This window comes from Apodemus sylvaticus, chromosome 7, assembly GCF_947179515.1.
Source record: "Apodemus sylvaticus chromosome 7, mApoSyl1.1, whole genome shotgun sequence".
NCBI classification, from domain to species: domain Eukaryota; kingdom Metazoa; phylum Chordata; class Mammalia; order Rodentia; family Muridae; genus Apodemus; species Apodemus sylvaticus.
The window spans coordinates 90321597-90338049 of NC_067478.1; the positions used below are offsets into that span (position 1 = coordinate 90321597).

At 34.9% G+C, this 16453-nt stretch overlaps 1 protein-coding gene across 1 annotated transcript; it reads left to right on the top strand.

Annotated features, from left to right (window-relative positions):
• The first annotated feature begins 14156 nt into the window (after positions 1–14156).
• On the top strand, positions 14157–15104 carry LOC127689988 (olfactory receptor 150-like). Its single transcript, XM_052189559.1, has one exon. It carries the CDS (start codon positions 14157–14159, stop codon positions 15102–15104), a length of 948 nt encoding a protein of 315 aa, XP_052045519.1.
• Positions 15105–16453: the final 1349 nt, after the last annotated feature.

A 16453-nucleotide genomic window follows, 5' to 3' on the forward strand; every position in this document is an offset into this window, starting at 1 on the left:
AGGTCAGCATGCAGAAGAATGCAAATTGATCCAGCCTTATCTCCTCGTACTAAGCTCAACTCCAAATGGATCAAGGACCTCCACATAAAGCCAGACACTCTGAAGCTAATAGAAAAGAAACCAGGGAAGACGCTTGAGGACATCGGTATGGGGGAAAGTACCTGAACAGAAAACCAATAGCATATGCTCTAAAATCAACAATTGACAAATGGGACCTCATAAAATTACAAAGTTTCTGTAAGGCAAAGGACAACATCAAAAGGACAAATCTGCAACCAACAAATTGGGTAAAGATCTTTATCAACCCTACATCAGACAGAGGGCTAATATCCAATATGTACAAAGAACTCAAGAAATTAGACCCCAGAAAGCCAAATAACCCTATTTAAAAATGGGGTACAGAGCTAAACAAATAATTTTCACCTGAAGAACTTTGGATGGCTGAGAAGCATTTTAAAAAATGCTCAACTTCATTAGTCATTAGGGAAATGCAAATCAAAACAACCCTGAGATTTCACCTTACACCAGTCAGAATGGCTAAGATTAAAAATTCAGGAGACAGCAGGTGTTGGCAAGGATGTGGGGAAAGAGGAACACTCCTCCACTGCTGGTGGGGTTGCAAATTAGTACAACTACTCTGGAAATCATTCTGGAGGTTCCTCAGAAAACTGGATATGTCACTTCCAGAGGATCCTGCTAAACCACTCCTGGGCATATGCCCAGAGGATTTTCCAAAAGGTAATAAGGATACGTGCTCCACTATGTTCATAGCAGCCCTATTTATAATAGCCAGAAGCTGGAAAGAACACAGGTATCCCTCAACGGAAGAATGGATGCAAAAAATGTGGTATATATACACAATGGAGTACTATTCAGCCATTAGAAACAATGAATTCATGAAATTCTTAGACAAATGGATGGAGCTGGATAACATCATACTAAGTGATGTAACCCAATCTCAAAAGATCAATCATGGTTTGCACTCACTAATAAGTGGATATTAGTCTAGAAAATTGGAATAACCAAAACAAACTCCAGACATCAAGTGAAGTACAAGAAGAACGGAGGAGTGGCCCCTGGTTCTGGAAAGACTCAGTGTAGCAGTATAGGGCAAAACCACAACAGGGAAGTGGGAAGGGGTGGATGGGAGAACAGGGTGAGGGAAGGGGGCTTAAGTGACTTTTGGGGAGTTGGGGTCCAGAAAGGGGAAATCATTTGAAATGTAAATAAAAAATATATTGAAAAAAATAAAAATAAAGAGGAGTATAATATGACTCACAGCTCAAAGGAAAAAAAGCCATCAAAAATCATAAGCATCTGTGAGCTTTGCAAGCTAAACTGCAGAGCAGTCATGCGAGATATTCCCACAGGAACAAGAGCACCATGAATGTTATGGAAAAAGCTACTAGCTTTCTTGTTGGAGTTATGGTTCACTTTACAAGTGTCAAATAATGTTGGGTGTAATAAATGTGGCCAAACCCTCATGTATGAGAGGCAGTAGACCCTAAAAAAAAATAAATAAAAAATAACCAAACAATGACTTCCACCAAGGATATAAACCCAGTCAAGAAAGTAAAATTCTCTGTGGCAAAATATTAAAATCTTTGAGAAAAGAAATCAAAGAAAGCATTAAAGGTTCAAAGATGCCCATGATCGTGAACTTCTGTAAATGAGCATCCTCCCCAACACATTTACATTTTCAATATAGTACCAATCCCCGTGATATTTCATAGAGAATTAGAAAGCATTCTTAAAATTTAAAAGGAAGTGCAAAGTATCCTGGATAGCTAAGACAGTCCTGAATGAAACAATATAATACTAGAGGGAATATTGTGCCTGGTTTAAAGGTACACCACAGACCTATAGAAAAACTAAGGCTGTTGTCCCATATGTAGTTTGTGAAATTCTAGTCAAGCTTTTCTGAGAATCATGTATTCTTATAATTTTGGATTGTTTTTGATTTCTAATAGATATTGTTATCAGATTCTGAGTTTTCTATAAACTCATTTATATTTATAATATCCATTCATATCTAAAAATGACATTTTCCTGTTTGCTTTCTGATTGCTCTACCTTAAATTAAAGAACAGAACTAAAGTGTTAAGATACACAGTTGTCCTGTTCATAACTTTTAGTGCAAATTCTTTTCTTGTGGACCCTGTTTCTATTTTAACACACATACACACACACACACACACACACACACACACACACAATTTTTCACTACACTGAAGAAACTATTGTGAACAAGATAGGAGATATTCTTGAAACACAAATCATAGGTTGTAAGACACTGGATACAATTGATAACCACTCTTAAAAATATAAGTAAAAAGTATATAAAGTGCTGCTATGTGGTAGTTTCTTTCCACAATTCTTCTTTTCCAGAATTTCTAATTCTCTGAAAAATGAATGGGAATCCAGAGCTGCTGTTGCCCATATTCCTCATCTTTCCTATCAGTCTACCTGTTTAGAATAGTGGGAAAACCTTGCATATTTATTTCAGCTCTATTAATTCCTTGTTACAAAAGTGTTTAATGTATATGACTTATATTTAGTGTATATAGTATATACTAATGAATATAAACTATATTTAATAAATACAATTTATATTTAACTTGTATAATTTATGTTAGCTTATATAACTTTTTAATTAATGAATTAATTACTTTTCCTACACTCCAAATTTTATCCCCCTACTCCTGCCCACCCTCTGAGTATTCCACATCCTGTACTTCCTCCTCATCCCCATCTCCAAGTGGATGTCCCTGTATACCCCCCCCAACCTCTAAACTATCTGGGGCTGCCAATCTCTTGAGGGTTAAATGCCTCATCTCTGAATGAACACAGACCAGGTAGTCCTATGCTGTATGTGTGTTGGGGACCTCATATCAGCTGCTATATGCTGCCTGGTTGGAGGTCCAGTGTTTTAGAGATATCTGTTGTCCAGATTAATTGAAATTGCTGGTCTTCCTACAGGGTCACCATTCTCTTAAGATTCATTCAGCTTTCTCTAATTCAACAGCATGGATCAGTCACTTCTGTCCATTGGTTGGGTGCAAATAATTAATCTGATTCTTTCAGCTGCTTGTTTCATCTTCCAGAATGGAGTCATGCTAGGACCCTTTTTATGAATGCTCCACAGCCTCAGTAATAATGTCAGGCATTTGTATCTCCCTCCCCTTGAGATGGATCCCACTTTGGACCTGTCACTGGATCTTTTTTCCCTCAGGCTCCTATCCATTTCCATCCCTACAGTTCTTTCAGATGGAAACACTTATGGGTGAGAGTTGTGACTGTTGGATGCCCCCCTCTCACTCATTTGATGCCCTGTCTTCCTGCTGGAGTTGGGCTTTCTAAGCTCCCTCTCCCTAATGTCTAGCAATTTATCTAAGGTTCTTCCCTTTGAGTTCTGAGCATCTCTCACCTCCCATGTCTCTTGTGCATTCTAGAGGGTTCCGCCAACCTCTTATCTCCTGAGGTTGCATGTTTCCATTCTTATGCTGGCCCTCAAGCTTCAATCCTTTTCTCTCATCCAATATCAGATCATGTTCCCCTCTTCTGCCCTAATCCTCTTTCCCTCCCAGATCCTTCTCTGCCCCCTGTGGTTGCTTTCTTCTCCCTCACAAGTGGGACTAAGGTATCCTCAATTGGGCACTTCAGCTTGTTGACCTTTTTGAGTTCTATGGACTATATCTTGGATATTTTGGCTAAATCCCACGTGTTAGTGAGTATATACCATGCATGTCCTTTTTGGTCTGTGTTACATCACTCACGTTGATATTTCCTAGTTCCAGCCATTTGTCAGGACAGCCAAGCTCAGGATATCCTCATTCTTAATAGCTGAGTAGTATTCCATTGTATAAATGAACCATGTTTTCTGTATCCATTCTCCTGTCTTGAGACATCTAGGTTATGCCCAGCTTTTGACTATCATGAATAAGGCTGCTATGAACATAGTGGAACATGTGCTCCTGTGGCATGGTGGGGCATCTTTTGGGTATAATCACAAGAGTGGTATAGCTGGGTCTTCAGGTATATCTATTTCCAATTTTCTGAGAAAGCTACAGATTGATTTCCAGATTCGTTGTCCCAGTCCACCAGCAATGGAAGAGTGTTCCTCTCTCTCTGCATCCTCTCTAACATGTGTTGTCACTTGTGGTTTTGATCATAGCCATTCTGTTTGGTTTAAGGTGGAATCACGGCCTCACCAAGAGCATATAGGAAATAGAAGAGAGACTCTGAGGTGTAGAAGAAATTGACACAACAATCAAAGAAAATTCAAAACATAAAAAACTACTAACCCAAAGTATCTAGGAAATTCAGGACACAATGAAAAGACCAATTCTAAGAATAATCAGAATAGAGGAGGATGACGATTTCCAGCTCATAGGACATGAAAATATCTTCTACAAATTATAGAAGAAAATTTCCCTAACCTAAAGAAAGAGATGGCCATAAAGGTATAAGAAGCCTATAGAACAATAAATGAGACTGGAAAAGAATATCTTTTCATCACATAATAATCAGAAGACTAAATACACAGAACAAAAAAGAATATTAAAAGTTGCAAGGGGAAGGGGCCAAATAACATAAAATGGTAAACCTATCGGAATCACACCAGACTTGTCAACAGAGAATATTAAAGCCAGAAAACCTGGTCAGAGGTCATACAGACCCTACGAGAACACAATGGTAGTTCAAGCTACTAGACCCTGCAAAACTCCAAATCAGCCTACATGGAAAACACAAAATATCCCAGGACAAAACCAAATTCAAACAATATCAATCCAGCTCTACAAAGGATTCTAGAAAGAAAACTCCAACACAAGGAAGGTACCTCCACCAAAGAAAGGACAAGTTATTAAGCATCTCACAACAAGGCCAAAAGGAGTGAACCACAAGCACAAAAAGCCACCTGCAAATACAAACATATCAGGGACCAGCAGTCATCTCTCTTTAATATCTCTCAATATGAATGGACTCAACTCAACTATAAAAAGACATAAGCTAACAGACTGAATATACAAACAAGATCTAGAATTTTGCTACATACAAGAAATACACCTGAATAATAAAGACAGACACTGCTTTAGAGTAAAAGGATAGAAAAAGGCCTTCCAAGAAAATGGTCCCAGGAAACAAGCAGGAGTTGCCATTCTAATATCCAATAAGATAAACTTTCAACCAAAATTTATAAAGCATGATGCAAAAGGGCACTTTATTTGCATCAAGGTTAAAATCCACCAAGAGAAAAATCTCAATTATGAACATCTATATCTCAAATGCAAGGGCAACCACATTCATAAAAGAAACTTTACTAAAGCTCATAACATACATTGAACCCCACACAATAATAGTGGAGACTTCAACACCACACTCTCACCATTGGACATGTCATTGAAACAGAAACTAAAGAGAGATAGAATGAAACTAAGAGGTTATGAACCAAATGGATTTAACAGATATCTACAGAACATTTCACCCTAAAACAAAAGAATATACCTTCTTCTCAGCATCTCATGGGTACTTACTCCAAAACTTGTCCTTTGGATGCTTAATAACTTGTCCTTCCTTTGGTACAGGTACCTTCCTTGTGTTGGAGTTTTCTTTATAGAATCCTTTGTAGAGCTGGATTGATAGATAGATATTGTTTGAATTTGGTTTTGTCCTGGGATATTTTGTGTTTTCCATGTAGGCTGATTTGGAGTTTTGCTGGGTTTAGTAGCCTGAACTACCATTTGTGTTACCTGACCATGTAATTGGTAACAAGACAACTCTCAACTTATATAAGAAGATTAAAATACTCACTTGTTTCCTCTCAGATCAACATGTCCTCAGACTTGTCTTCAATAACATCAAAAATAACAGAAAGCCCACATACTGGTGGAAATTGAACAATTCCATACTCAATGATAACTTTGTCAAGGAAGAAATTAAAGACTTTCTGAAATTTAATGAAAATATTGACACATCATACCCAAACTTATGGAACACAATAAAAGCAGTGCTAAGAGGAAATTTCACTAAGCACTAAGTGCCCTGGTAAAGAAACTGGAGAGATCTTACACTGAAAACTTAACAGCACACCTGAGAGCTCTAGAACAAACTGAAGCAAACTCACCCAAAAGGAGTAGAAGCAGGAAATAGTCAAATAGAAACAAAGAGAAACAATACAAAGAATTAACAAAACCAGAAGCTGGTTCTCTGAGAGAATCAACAAGCTAGATAAACCCTTAGCCAAACTAACTCAAAGGCCCAGAGGCAGTATCCAAATTAACAAAATCAGAAATGAAAAAGGAAACAGAACAACAGAAATGGCAGAAATTAAAAAATCATTGGATCCTACTATAAAAGACTGTACTCAACAAAATTGGAAAATCTAGATGAAATGGATGGGTTTCTAGACAGATACCAACCACATACTGAAGTTAAATCAAGAGCAGATAAACTATCTAAATAGACCCATATCACACAAGGAAATAAAATATGTTGTTAAAAACCTCCCAATCAAAAAAAAAAAAATTCCAGGGCCAGATAGATTTAGTCCACAATTCGACCAGACCTTCAAAGAAGACCTGATACCAATTTTACTCAAACAATTGCATAAAATCAAAAGAGAAGGAATACTACCTAACTCATTTTATGAAGCCACAAGTACTCTGATACCTAAACAACACCAGGACCCAACCAAAAAAGAGAACTTCAGAACAATCTCACTGATGAATGTCAATACAAAAATACTCAATAGAATTCTTGTAACCCGAATTCAAGAACACATCAAAACCATCATTCACCACAATGAAATAGGCTTCAGCCCAGGGATGCAAGGTTGGTTTAATATGAAAATCCATTAATGAAATCCACTATATAAACAAACTACAAAAAAATCACATGATCATCTCCTTAGGTGCAGAAAAATCATTTGACAAAATACAACATCTCTTCATGTTAAAAGTATTGGAGATATCAGGAATTTAAGGCCCATACCTAAACATAATAAAATCAATTTACTGCAAACTAACAGCAAATATCAAATTAAATGGTAACATACTTAAAGCTATCCCAATGTCAGGGACAAGGATGCCCACTCTCCCTTTCTCTATTCAATACAGTAGTCTACGTTCTAGCTAGAACAATAAAGAACACAAAAAGAGATCAAGGGGATACAAATTGGCAAAGAAGAAATAAAGGTATCACTATTTGCAGATGATATGATAATATATATAAGTGACCCCAAAAGTTCTACCAGGGAATTTCTCCATCTGATAAACATCTTCAACAAAGTGGCTGGATATAAAATTAATTCAAATATATCAGTAGAATGAATAGCTCATTTAATTTAAATTTGAGGCCATCTTCTCAAAATCCAAGAATCCTAATTACTTACTCATACCAGAGCTGTAAATCTGCAACACTGTGCATGTTCTCTGCTGCTGCTTGCCAATTGTTCCTTTAACAAGCATAGCATTTCTTTCCCTGCTTCCTACAACTGGCTTGTCTGTTGCCACTCTAGGGGTCAGTCTATTCTCAGGTGGTGATAGTGAAGGGGCAGGACTTGGAGACCACAGCTGGAACCTGCAACTTCTGCTGCAGCTGCATGCCTCTATACCATCTTAATTTCACTTTCTTCTATTTCACCAAAGAACCATGACAGGTTTTGGATCTCTGAAACTCCATTTGTCTCTCCTTGCTAACTTGAAGTTATCTCAACCTTTTTCCAGGTTGCTAAATTTATTGTACCTTTCTAGTATGATGTTATAAGCTTCCTTGTCTATATTTTCTGTACCGGCCTTGCTAGTAAGGCTGATTATAGGAAGAAAAACACATATAGAAAAGTTGGTTTGTGAACACCAGCCTGCTACATGCATATGTTTCATAACCAAAAATATTATCAAAATGAAGGAACAAATTAACCCAAACTGTATAGAAATTTCTCCCCTAGCTGAGAACTTTTTTACATTCCTTTTTTATCCTTTGCAATTTTTCCTTTTTAAAAGTTATTTTATTTATTTACATTCCAGTCATCGCCCCTGCCTCGATCCCCCCTTCCCAAAGTACCTCATCCTATTCCTCATCTCCTCCTTGCCTCCAAGAGGGCCATAGTCAGCATCTACCAGGTCTGCTCCTTCCTTGGGGCCTGAAGACTCTCTAGAATTAAGAGCTTCTCCTACCGCACACATGTAGCAGAGGTCTGCCTGGTCTGACCTTAGAGGGAGAAGATCCCCTTAATCAATTAAATTCTTAACTACACACATGTATATTTCATTTACTCAGCACTCTGTTCTTTATTGACTAATTTCAGTCTGTCATCACTACTCCTACGATGCTGGTGAAATTTGTGACACAGAAGAATATCATCCATTAGTCAGAATGCATAGTTCAGTTCTGTCTCTGTGCTTTTGCCTTCTCAGTATATCATCTGATCATTGCAATGGCATATGATTGTCATGGAGGTAGTCACTAACCCTTTTACTTTACAATGTATCCATGTCCTATCAAGCATGTTCTTGGATGGTAACTGTGTATATGGTACCCACTTAGTGCCACCTCTTACACCTTCTTTTGAGTACTTTTTCTTTAAGGCTGATATAATAAGCCATTATTTCTGTGATCCACTTTCATTGCTAGAACTCTCTTGTTACAGTGATTTTATAAGTGAGTTATTGTGTAATGCATTTAATTTCATTGCCTCATATTTGATAATTCTTAGCTGTTATCATTCACCGTGTCACCATACTCCACACTCCATCTACTGAGTACAGATCCACAGCCTTAAACACCCACAGGTCCCATAGTTTGTCTGCTGCTGTCTTTTTTTTTTTTTTTTTTTTGATTGCCAACATTCATGTTCCTCAGCCATTACTGTAATTCATCTCTTTAGACCAAGGAAAAGTATCATCATTGTTTTATACCATCCTTGTGGCCATACTGAACTCTATGACCAATAGCTTGGAAATATTGCCAAGAGTACATTCCTGGAAAAAAGAAATTTCTTCTGAACAAAGAGTATTTTTGCCATTCTTATTGATTGGAGTATGAGGAAGGACTATAAGCAACTTCAAGTGTTACCAGTCATAAAATTATTGCAAGTATATAATCATTTAAAAGACATAGCATAAAGTTACTTAAGTATTTTTAGATTCAAACCTGGAATTATATTGAATGTGTGCCCCATATCTGACACACACACACACACACACACACACACACACACACACACACACATTTGAAAATTTTAAGATATCTACTGAAGTAATTTTGTAAAAGAATATTTTGAGAAAATTCTAAAATTATATGTGTGTGTGTGTGTGTGTGTGTGTGTGTGCGTGTGTGTATGTATGTAATATTTTCTGGTGTGAATGTGATATAAATATAGGAGCAAAGAATTATTTATATATTGTATTTCTATATATTTATATAAGTGTATTTACTTCCTTTTCTTTTTGGATAGGTTTATACTCTTTTTATGAATCAGAGTGCATACTGAATGTTGTTTCATTTTCCAATAATCTTCTTATTGTTATTCTTGAAACAGGAAGGGGTGAACACATCATTCTTCTCTTGGGATGTAATCAGCTTCTTTATTGAGATTCAGTGGCTCTTGGTGGCATCTGCCTTTATTGTTATCCCAGTTCCCACATCTCATCCTAATTTTCTCTTATTAGTTTTGTTGGGGAATACTTGTGAATCATTTAAAATATTTATATTATTATGCATTGGTTGGGAAGAAAGCTGGGTTTATTCAGTTCTGGTGTAAAGTTTCCCAAGTAAAATGATTTTGCAACTCCCTCATACAACGTAGGCCTATTTGGTAGATGTCAATGAGAGTTATAAAGTTTTCAGTTTATACTTCTCTTAAATTCTTTACTTTTGAGAAAAATATTCTTTTAGAAAATTGCTTTAGTATATATCTTAAATTTTTCAAATATATTTTAGTACTTGTAACATGGTTTTAGAAGGTCTACACTTTAAAAAGAATGAGGAATCCTCACATGGGATACATTACACATCAGATAACCACTGGGGAATATATATTAATTCTGGTTCTTAATTTCTCCAGAGATGGACCTTGAATGATGACACTCTAGAGGGAGATAACTCACACTATTCTTTTAATAGCCAGTCTCTTGTTATTGGTGTCTAGATTATAAAGTGTTTATACCAACCAATCTTTGTAGAACAACAAATTACTGTGAGAACTGAATTTAAGGGATATTTAGTCAAATATTTCAGTATAATTGGCCTTTCATATGTTCCAGGCAGTAGATAAGGTCCCAACATTGAGCTGTGTATGAAGAAGGAAAGGTATGTTCAGATATAGGTCCTTACTGAATAAAATCTTAGACTCCCCTAGTCTGTTCTATATTCTCTTGTTAATAGACATGTGTAATATTTAATCTCTCAAAACACATTTTCATTTCATGTTCTCACTGTTCAAGATAATATTTATTTTATTGTTTTATTAATGTTCTTTAATTTAAAATAGTTTTGGAGTTTTTATACATGAATGCTATGTATTTATATGATTGAAACATTCTTTCTTGGATACAACTTCTCCTGGCTCTCTCATAGCTACTCTCAAATCCCTAACATTTAAAATTACTATTACATAAATACACATGTATTATATACATGTATATATAATGTTTACTATATATAATTTGCATTATATAATATTCATACTTTTTATTTATACAATCACAAAATGTGATATATTCAGTCAGTATTACTCATGTTTGTATGTCTTCAGGACTAAACAGTTTTTGAACAGCTGTCATCTTTCAAATAATAATGGCCAACAAAGACCCATATATATCGAATATTCAGATCCAACATATGGACTATTTAAGAAAGGTTCAAAGATGTGACCTTTTTGGAAGAAATATAGCAATGGAAGATATACATGTGAGTTGGCAGTCTGTTTAGGAAGCATTTGTGCTTGTGACCTTCTTAAAAGAAGTATGACCTTGTTAAAAGCTCAGCATAGGCTTTAAGTTTTCAAAAGCCATGGCAGGTCTAGTCTTGTACTCTTTGTTTCCTGTTTGCAGATCAGGATACAGCTTTTATCTACTGCCTCAGTAACATACTTACCTTCATGCCTGCTTGCTGCCGTACTCCCACTATCATGAATAGGGAATAAACCTCTAGAACTCAAGTCAAACCACAATCTAAATGCTTGCTTTGTAAGTTAACTTGAACATGAAATTTCTTCACAGCAATATAATAGAAAATTGTAGCTTTTTATCTATGGGTATGGTCATGTGAAATTTCCTCTACTATCTTGGTTCATGTCCACTGAAATCAGTTAAGATACATCCAGACATTTTGATTTCCACTTTAGCCATAAGCATTCTCCTAATCTTTAAAATATAAAATCACAACGAACTTTTGTGTATGTACTAATTTAAACTCAGGCAGTGTCATTATTTAACAGTCATTTTAATGCTTTTCATTTCCCTAATTTTTAATTCATATATTCAAGACATGGTCTTAACTACTAAAAATGTAATTTAATATGGAACTAAATGTGATTTAGGGTTTGTCACAATATATGTGTAGTTAAGCATTCGTTGATAGTAAAATGAGAAGCATAAAAGAACATAAAATGTAGCTGGTCTTCTGCATATATAGTACTGCTTCCAGTTCAGTGTTTTAATGAGATTCCTGAGAACTGGAATAAGTGGGCTTCTGATTCTTGTTACTTTCTTTGGGCTCCTTTCCTTCTGTTGGTTTGTCTTGTCTGACTTTAGTCTTGTAACAAAACATAACATAATATAACATAAGATAAAATAACATAGCATAACATAACATTACTTTGCTGTTATTTTATAAATTAATGATAGTTGAATACATAGGCAATACGGTAACAACTAAACTGTCACTTATTCTTGCTGGAAAAGGAAAAATCCATTTTCTCACATAGGGCACTAGATATATTAGCCACTTTATAAGAGGGCTCATTTTCTTATGTTCAGTGTTAGTTGACAAATATGTAGTGGACTTCATATTTGTGTGTGTATTTATTTGTTTAAATTGGTAGTTTATTTGGAGAGGGGTGATTTTATTTTGTTTTCTAGGTTTGGGTAGGTTTACAACTGTACTGGGTGTTTGATTTTTCACTGAGAAAAATGTAAACTCGGTGGGTAAGTAAGAGGAAAGGTTTGGGAAGGGCTTGGAAGAGTAGAATATAAGCAAATATATTTAACTTTAAAATTTGTTTAAATTATATAAAATTATAAACAATTTTAGTATATTTTTAGTTTTAAGATGTGTTTACTTTCAAGACTACTATTGCTTTATCATATTCATTTTAAGTTTTTACAAAAACTTAAGCAAAATTATTGAATTTAATACAAACCTTACCTTTAAAAACAATAATAGAAATTGTGTTTAAACCATAAGGATATGATTCAATGGTAAAACTTAAAGAAAGATGACAACTTGTAACTGTGGCATATTCAGTGAACCTTTCTGCAATGGTCGTGTCATGTGATACTTTGACCAAAAAAAAAAAAAAAAAAAGGAAGTGTTATTCGTTATGATTCTCTAAAAATACCTGTGTTGATACAATGACCTGAGTTAGAAAAAGCATCATAGTGGATGTGATCCTTCAGGACCTTTATATATAACATATTTATTACTGTGTCTTCTATGCCTACATATGGTCTTCTAGACTGCACCAATCTAAAGAGCAGATAATTTGTATCTTTTATTTCACTATCTTTAAGATCAAAAGAAATTATATCCTTGACACTTTGAAATTGGTTTTTAATATTATTTAATTTTAATATCCTAACAATATATATTTGAATCATTATCAGCATGTAAGTATTTGGAACTGTGTCTAATAAAAGTCAAAACAATTGTTTAATTGGGATCATCCAAAATATTGATATAATATTTTATTCAAAACAAAATTAAATATGCAAATCTAAGATACAAAGTTATAATGTACATATAAAAATGGATATTATTTGAATTCATATGAGTTGCTGTTCGCTATTTTTACTTTCAATTTGTAATTATAACTTTATTTTAGCTATCTCATAAGTGTTTTCTTTTAGTAAATAGTGCATACAAAAATATGATGGCATATTACATAATTCTAAATCTTCACTGTTTGTATTCCCTAAAATGAAAATTGAACTTATTGAAAAAATACTGATGAGCCTGAAGGTCACTTTACTATGATAAATAAGCCAACCATAAATATATTTAGAATCATTAAAATAAAGGTGAGATATTTGAATATAAATATTTGGGAAAATAAACATTCTGGTATTGCTATATAAGCACTACTTCAAATGAGCATGAGTTAACACTACCAACCTTGTGAAGCTTTTCCTTATGATTTAGAATTGGTTCAAAGAGGGGACATCTAGCCTTTGTGGCATATAAGCAACTACAAATTTTGAGTCAAATTAAAACAAGGATCAAACAATAACTCCAGAATTTCTCATTTGGGCTTTTTGGTTGTTTCTAAAAACATGTTCAACTGTACAGTGATTTCTGTTTTCTTACATTACTTATATATGCTGTTAATTGCATACAAATTTTTCTTTAGCTAATTCAGAGTTTTAAATATGTTTGATTATATTTATGTACTAGTAGATGTTAAATGTACTTGATTTCTAACCTACTGGCTTTTAGGTTCATTTTTTGTGTCTGATTTCTGTAGAAAAATATCTAGAATTAAAATGAAGACAGACAACTCTCTTATTCATTATTTTAGGGTAAAACATTCAATTCTTTCACCATTAACTGTAATTATAGCTATGGACCTCTTGTGTGTAAAATGCTTTTACTTCACCCTGAAATTAAAAAGAAAAACAAAATAGTTACTATAAATAAGTCATCAGAAATTTATAAAACAAATAGAATGATTAATAATAATTAATAATTGATGATGATTAATATGTGGTAGGATATGAGTACCAATAAAATTAGCTCTTATGACAAAAGTCACAATAATCTGAATATGTGTACAATTATTTCTTTTCATGTGTCATTTCTTCAGTACAAAAATCTCTCATTTCTAAGATTATAAAGAGAATGGCAAATGATTGGAGACTTTATAATCCATTGAATGATACAAAGAATATTCCAACATTTAATGTGGTATAAACTTTTGTACCTAGAGTTTCCAGAAGACAATGGAAGAAGTCAATCATACCTCAGTGGCTGAGTTCATCCTCACTGGGTTAACAGAGAATCCAGAGCTCCAGTTGCCTCTATTTCTCATCTTTCTTACAGTATATTTGGTTACAGTTGTTGGAAACCTGGGCATGATTGTCTTGATTCTGTTTAGTTCTCAACCTCATACACCTATGTATTATTTACTCAGCAGCCTGTCTTTTATTGACTGCTGTCAGTCTACTGTCATTACTCCCAAAATGCTGTTGAACTTTGTTATAGAGACGAATGTCATCCCCTACCCACAATGCATAGCTCAGTTCTACTTCTTCGGTACTTTTGCTGTTTCAGAATGTCACATGCTGGCTGCAATGGCATATGACCGTTATGTGGCTATATCTAAACCTTTGCTTTACAATGTAACCATGTCCTATCAAGTCTGTTCATTGATGTTAGCTGTGGTGTATGGTATTGGCTTAATCAGCGCCACAACTCACACAGTCTTCCTACTACAAGTGCTTTTCTGCAAGTCTGATATAATCAACCACTACTTCTGTGATCTTTACCCATTACTGGAGATCTCTTGTTCTAGTACTTATATCAATGAAGTGCTAGCACTCTCCTTCAGTGCATTCCATATTATTGTACCAGCTATGACTATCCTTAGCTCTTACATCTTCATCATCATCAGCATCCTCCACATTAAATCCACTGGAGGCAGAGTCAAGGCCTTTCAGACCTGCAGCTCCCACATCATGGCTGTTGCAATATTTTTTGGTTCTACAACATTCATGTATCTGCAGCCATCTTCAGTCAGTTCCATGGACCAGGGGAAAGTATCATCAGTGTTTTATACCATTGTTGTGCCCATGTTGAATCCTCTGATCTACAGCCTGAGAAATAAAGATGTCAGAAGTTCCCTTAAAAAGTTACTACAAAAGATAAGTTTCCTCAAAACAAAAAGTTAGATTTCCTTGGCAATAGAGAATAACATATGACTTTGCAATTTATTTAATGCAGGGTAGGAAATAATCTACAAGCACTTTAATAAATCTAGAAGTGTAACTATTGTTGGTACATTTTTATTTGGAAGAAATGAACCAAAGTTGGAAGTGAATTCATAGTTTCATACCCACAATGAATTTCTACTGCCTGGTATAACAAGAGTTCATGCAGAGGTAGCAAATTGTATCATCTCCTGAAAATTCTTCAGTGTGTTTTGGTTACATTTCCACATACACACACAGCTCTGCTTAAGCAGACCTCACTCACTATATCAAATTAGGAATAAGTACTTTTATGCAATATACTTTGGTTTTCTCCATGTTTTGTAGATGGCCTTCTTGTTCAATTCACAAAGGTTTCAAGCACTATTTTCTTTCTTGTGTAAGAGCTGCATTTGAATAAAACATGTGTTACTCTGAGATTTAAGAGTATATAGAACTTTATTAGTAGCATTCCCCCTTCCCATCATGCCAAGTCCTTTCAGGCATGCCCAGGTACCCTGAAAACCATCTTGTTTCCCAGACCTCTTTTGACCAGCAACCTCACTGACTCCTTCCCCCAACCCCACAACCTAATGCACTTGCCTCCATGTCTCTAGGGGCACATCTAGCTGTTGGGAGACATATACCATTCCCTGAGTTAAACTGTCCTGTCTAAGGATACTCAACAGAAGCATGCCACACAAGGACCATAAAGGTTACAGGCTCTTCCAATACCTGCTACAACTGGATGGCTAAAGGCCAGCATAAGAACACAAAGAAACAAAAAAGTAAACAAACAAAAAAGACAAAGAAATGAAACATCATCAGAGCCCACCTATCTTATTATAACAATCCCTGAATATCCTAACACAACTGAAGCATGATAAAATTTCCTTAAATTGAATTTTATAAAGATGATAGAGTCCTTTTTAAGGAAATATAGGAAACTGCAATCAAACAGGTAGAGGTACTTTAAATGGAAATAAATAAGTCCTTTTAATAAATGCAGAAAAGTACTAATAAACAGGTGAAGGAAATGAATAAAACTCTTCCAGACACAAAAGTGAAAATAGAGCCAATAAATAAAAGACAAACTGAGGAAATCCTGGAGATGGAAACCTGGGAAAGAGACTAGGAACAGCAGTCTTAGAAGGGATGGAAGAGAGAATCCAAGTATAGAAGGGACAATATTAAAAATGATACACTAGTTAATAAAAAATGTTGAATCTAAAAATTTCCTGATACAAATCACACAGGAAGACTGGAATATCATGGAAAGACATAACCTAGGAATAATAGAAGTGTAAGAAGGTAAAGAGTCCCAGCTATTC

Excerpts from the sequence above, each read along its gene's own strand:
- LOC127689988 (XM_052189559.1), top strand. The coding sequence starts at position 14,157 with ATGGAAGAAGTCAATCATACCTCAGTGGCTGAGTTCATCCTCACTGGG.